A 2547-nucleotide genomic window follows, 5' to 3' on the forward strand; every position below is an offset into this window, starting at 1 on the left:
GAGACATACAGCGACGAGTGCTAGCACTTTAATGATTGATGCTGCGCAATATATCCTCAAAGGTGAGCAAGATGTGGTTTGTGCATCCTTCTACTGAAGCAAGTTAGTTGCTTGAGGGATCTTGTCAATCATAATCAAAGTCGGTCCAGTAATATAGTCCTTCTAGCAATAGTTTGCATTACCATGCATTTCACCTGGAAGACCGTCGAGAGATGCATCTGGTAATTCTTGTACCTGTGAGGAATTAATATCTGCGTGAAGTTACCGCGCAAAGGCTTGATACTAGCGCCGGAAACTTGCGAGATCTTACTTCGGGGGGCGCCGTCGACCAACGGTAGATGTTGGTGCAGCAGGGATCACTGGTCAACAGACCATGTGCCATCAGTCAGTGGCTGGCCGGGCCTGGTCTGCTGCAGGATACTGTGAATGGGCTTTGTGAGATTGGGGAATGAAGTGCATGCACATCGAGCCCTTGATAATGTGAGAAACGAGATGTGGCGTCTGCAGGCATACATCAACAGGCTGAACTCGTACTACACCTCATGCATATAAAGAAAAACGAGGTTTCTAGCCACTCGGATGTTACGTCTACTGTATCTTGCCTATACTCATTGTTCCATGTACTGCAGATCTATGTACGACCTGGAAATCAGGCCACGATCTCTGCAAGTGTTTTCTAGTGGTTGGAAAACTTGGCTGGACCATTCGCTGTCTCGGTGCTGGAACGATGCTAAGTCGACTCGCTTTGCTATACGCCAACTCTCAATGCCAATTTGGATCCTGACCACTTGTGCATCGTGATCAATTGCAGCATAACTGTTTAGCCTTGACAAGTCCTCGTCGACCCCATCATACATCCTGGCTGCAAAACCCATACCCTTGCTCATTAAGCACTTTAGCTTAGCACACCGGTTTCATAAATCCAAACACCGAAGGTGACGAGTCTTCTCAAACCCAAAAAGCAATAAGTAAAGTCCTTCATGATTATCCTCTCCTCTTTACAATGTAATGCCAAACATTATGCCGGCGACTACAACGCAGCCGGCGGTTCTCTCGAGCCCTGCACGATCGGCAGCATTTTCCGATGTTGTGCTGGAGCTCGGGTTGCTTGAAGCGGCTGTGCTACTGGCGGGAGCCGTAGTGATGCTAGCCTCTGTAGCAGAGCTTTGTGCGGAAGTTGTGGAGATGCTAGAGGAGACTGATGACGACGATGAGGCAACACTGGATGACGATTGGGGTTCGCTGGTGCTCGAAGATGGCCTGACGGACGATGAGGTGGTAACGGCAGCAGAAGCAGTAATGACCACATTGAGGTCTGGGGTCACAGACGGGCTCGGGTGGTCAGTGGTGGTGTAGCTAGTGCCAGAATATGGCTCAACTTTCCCAGAGATGGACGTGGGAATAGCCCAAGCAGTGGCAGTAGCAACCGTGCTCACTCCGAGCATGGAGATGATCCAATCCGAAGCGTCATCGGAATAGAGGTCGAAGTAGTTGAGATGCTCCGCAACGGTATCACCGCCGGCGCAGATCGGGTCGCCGGCGGCACAGTAGGCCCGCAGACGGTCAGACCACTCATTCAGATCGGACAGATAGGTGCCATCACGGGGGATCAGACCGTCATCATTGGCGCCGTCCAAGACGTTATAAGACTGGCCGGCTGTATGACGGACGTCTCCAAAGATTGTGACGGCCTTGACTGCAAATAGGAATGAGCTTGTATTCAAAGCAAATACCGTGCACATGTGCAAAGCCGCGTAAAGAAACGTCTGAAGAATGTTTAAAGAATGACTTACTCCGCTTGCCAACATCTGACGAGGCTGATAGAGCTGTGTTCGTCCAAAGACCGCAATTGAAGATCGTAGCACCTCCATCACCACCGAGAATATCGCCCACAATATGAGCACCTTGGGAGTACCCAGTCACAACCAGTAGTGAATCCGGGCAGCGAATAGCGTAGTTGATGATCTGGGCCTGGCCGTTCAAAGTACCCTGGTGGACAGTATCGCAGTAGACCTGCTCCTCTCCGGCAGTGAAGTAGATGTCCTCATAGCCGCAGTTGTCAAGCTGACCGCAGACCCCATTGACAATATTGCGTTGACGACCAGGGTATGGTTCGTTGTTGCCGCGAGCCAAGAAAAGATGAACATCATCGCACCCCGTAGCACGCGCGGCGAGATCGCGTGCGGCTTCGGCGGCTCGGGCCCGGATCTGCGCGTGCGCGAGCTCTTCGGCTGGTACGGAGGCTGATGCCAACGAGGCGGAGAGCGCCATCACGATGGCTTTTGCAGCGACCATCTCGGCTACTTGGTGTTCACGCAACAACGCCAAAGCGGCGAGGGTTGATTATCAATTAAATCACAATGAATGACGAAATATAAATACAGAAACGAAGGAAATCAACGACTGTAGTGAGCTCAAAGTTGGCTTGGCAATCATAACAGGTTTGAACCCTGGACCTGGGGAGAGTTTGTACTTAAGAGGCCCGCACCACACTAAGTAAATGACGAGGCCCGAGGGCTACAGCCGCGCTGAACAGAGTCAATTGCG

General features: G+C 51.4%; 1 protein-coding gene across 1 annotated transcript; it reads right to left on the minus strand.

Annotated features, from left to right (window-relative positions):
- Positions 1 to 998: 998 nt before the first annotated feature.
- Positions 999 to 2271, minus strand: UCRPA7_849 (putative acetylxylan esterase precursor protein; the record flags this gene model as incomplete). Its single annotated transcript, XM_007913440.1, has 2 exons — positions 999 to 1696; positions 1794 to 2271. 2 exons carry the CDS (start codon positions 2269 to 2271, stop codon positions 999 to 1001), a joined length of 1176 nt encoding a protein of 391 aa, XP_007911631.1.
- Between the last annotated feature and the right edge of the window lie 276 nt (positions 2272 to 2547).

The sequence above is a fragment of the Phaeoacremonium minimum genome (assembly GCF_000392275.1).
Source record: "Phaeoacremonium minimum UCRPA7 unplaced genomic scaffold PA7_03_scaffold_44, whole genome shotgun sequence".
Lineage (NCBI taxonomy): Eukaryota > Fungi > Ascomycota > Sordariomycetes > Togniniales > Togniniaceae > Phaeoacremonium > Phaeoacremonium minimum.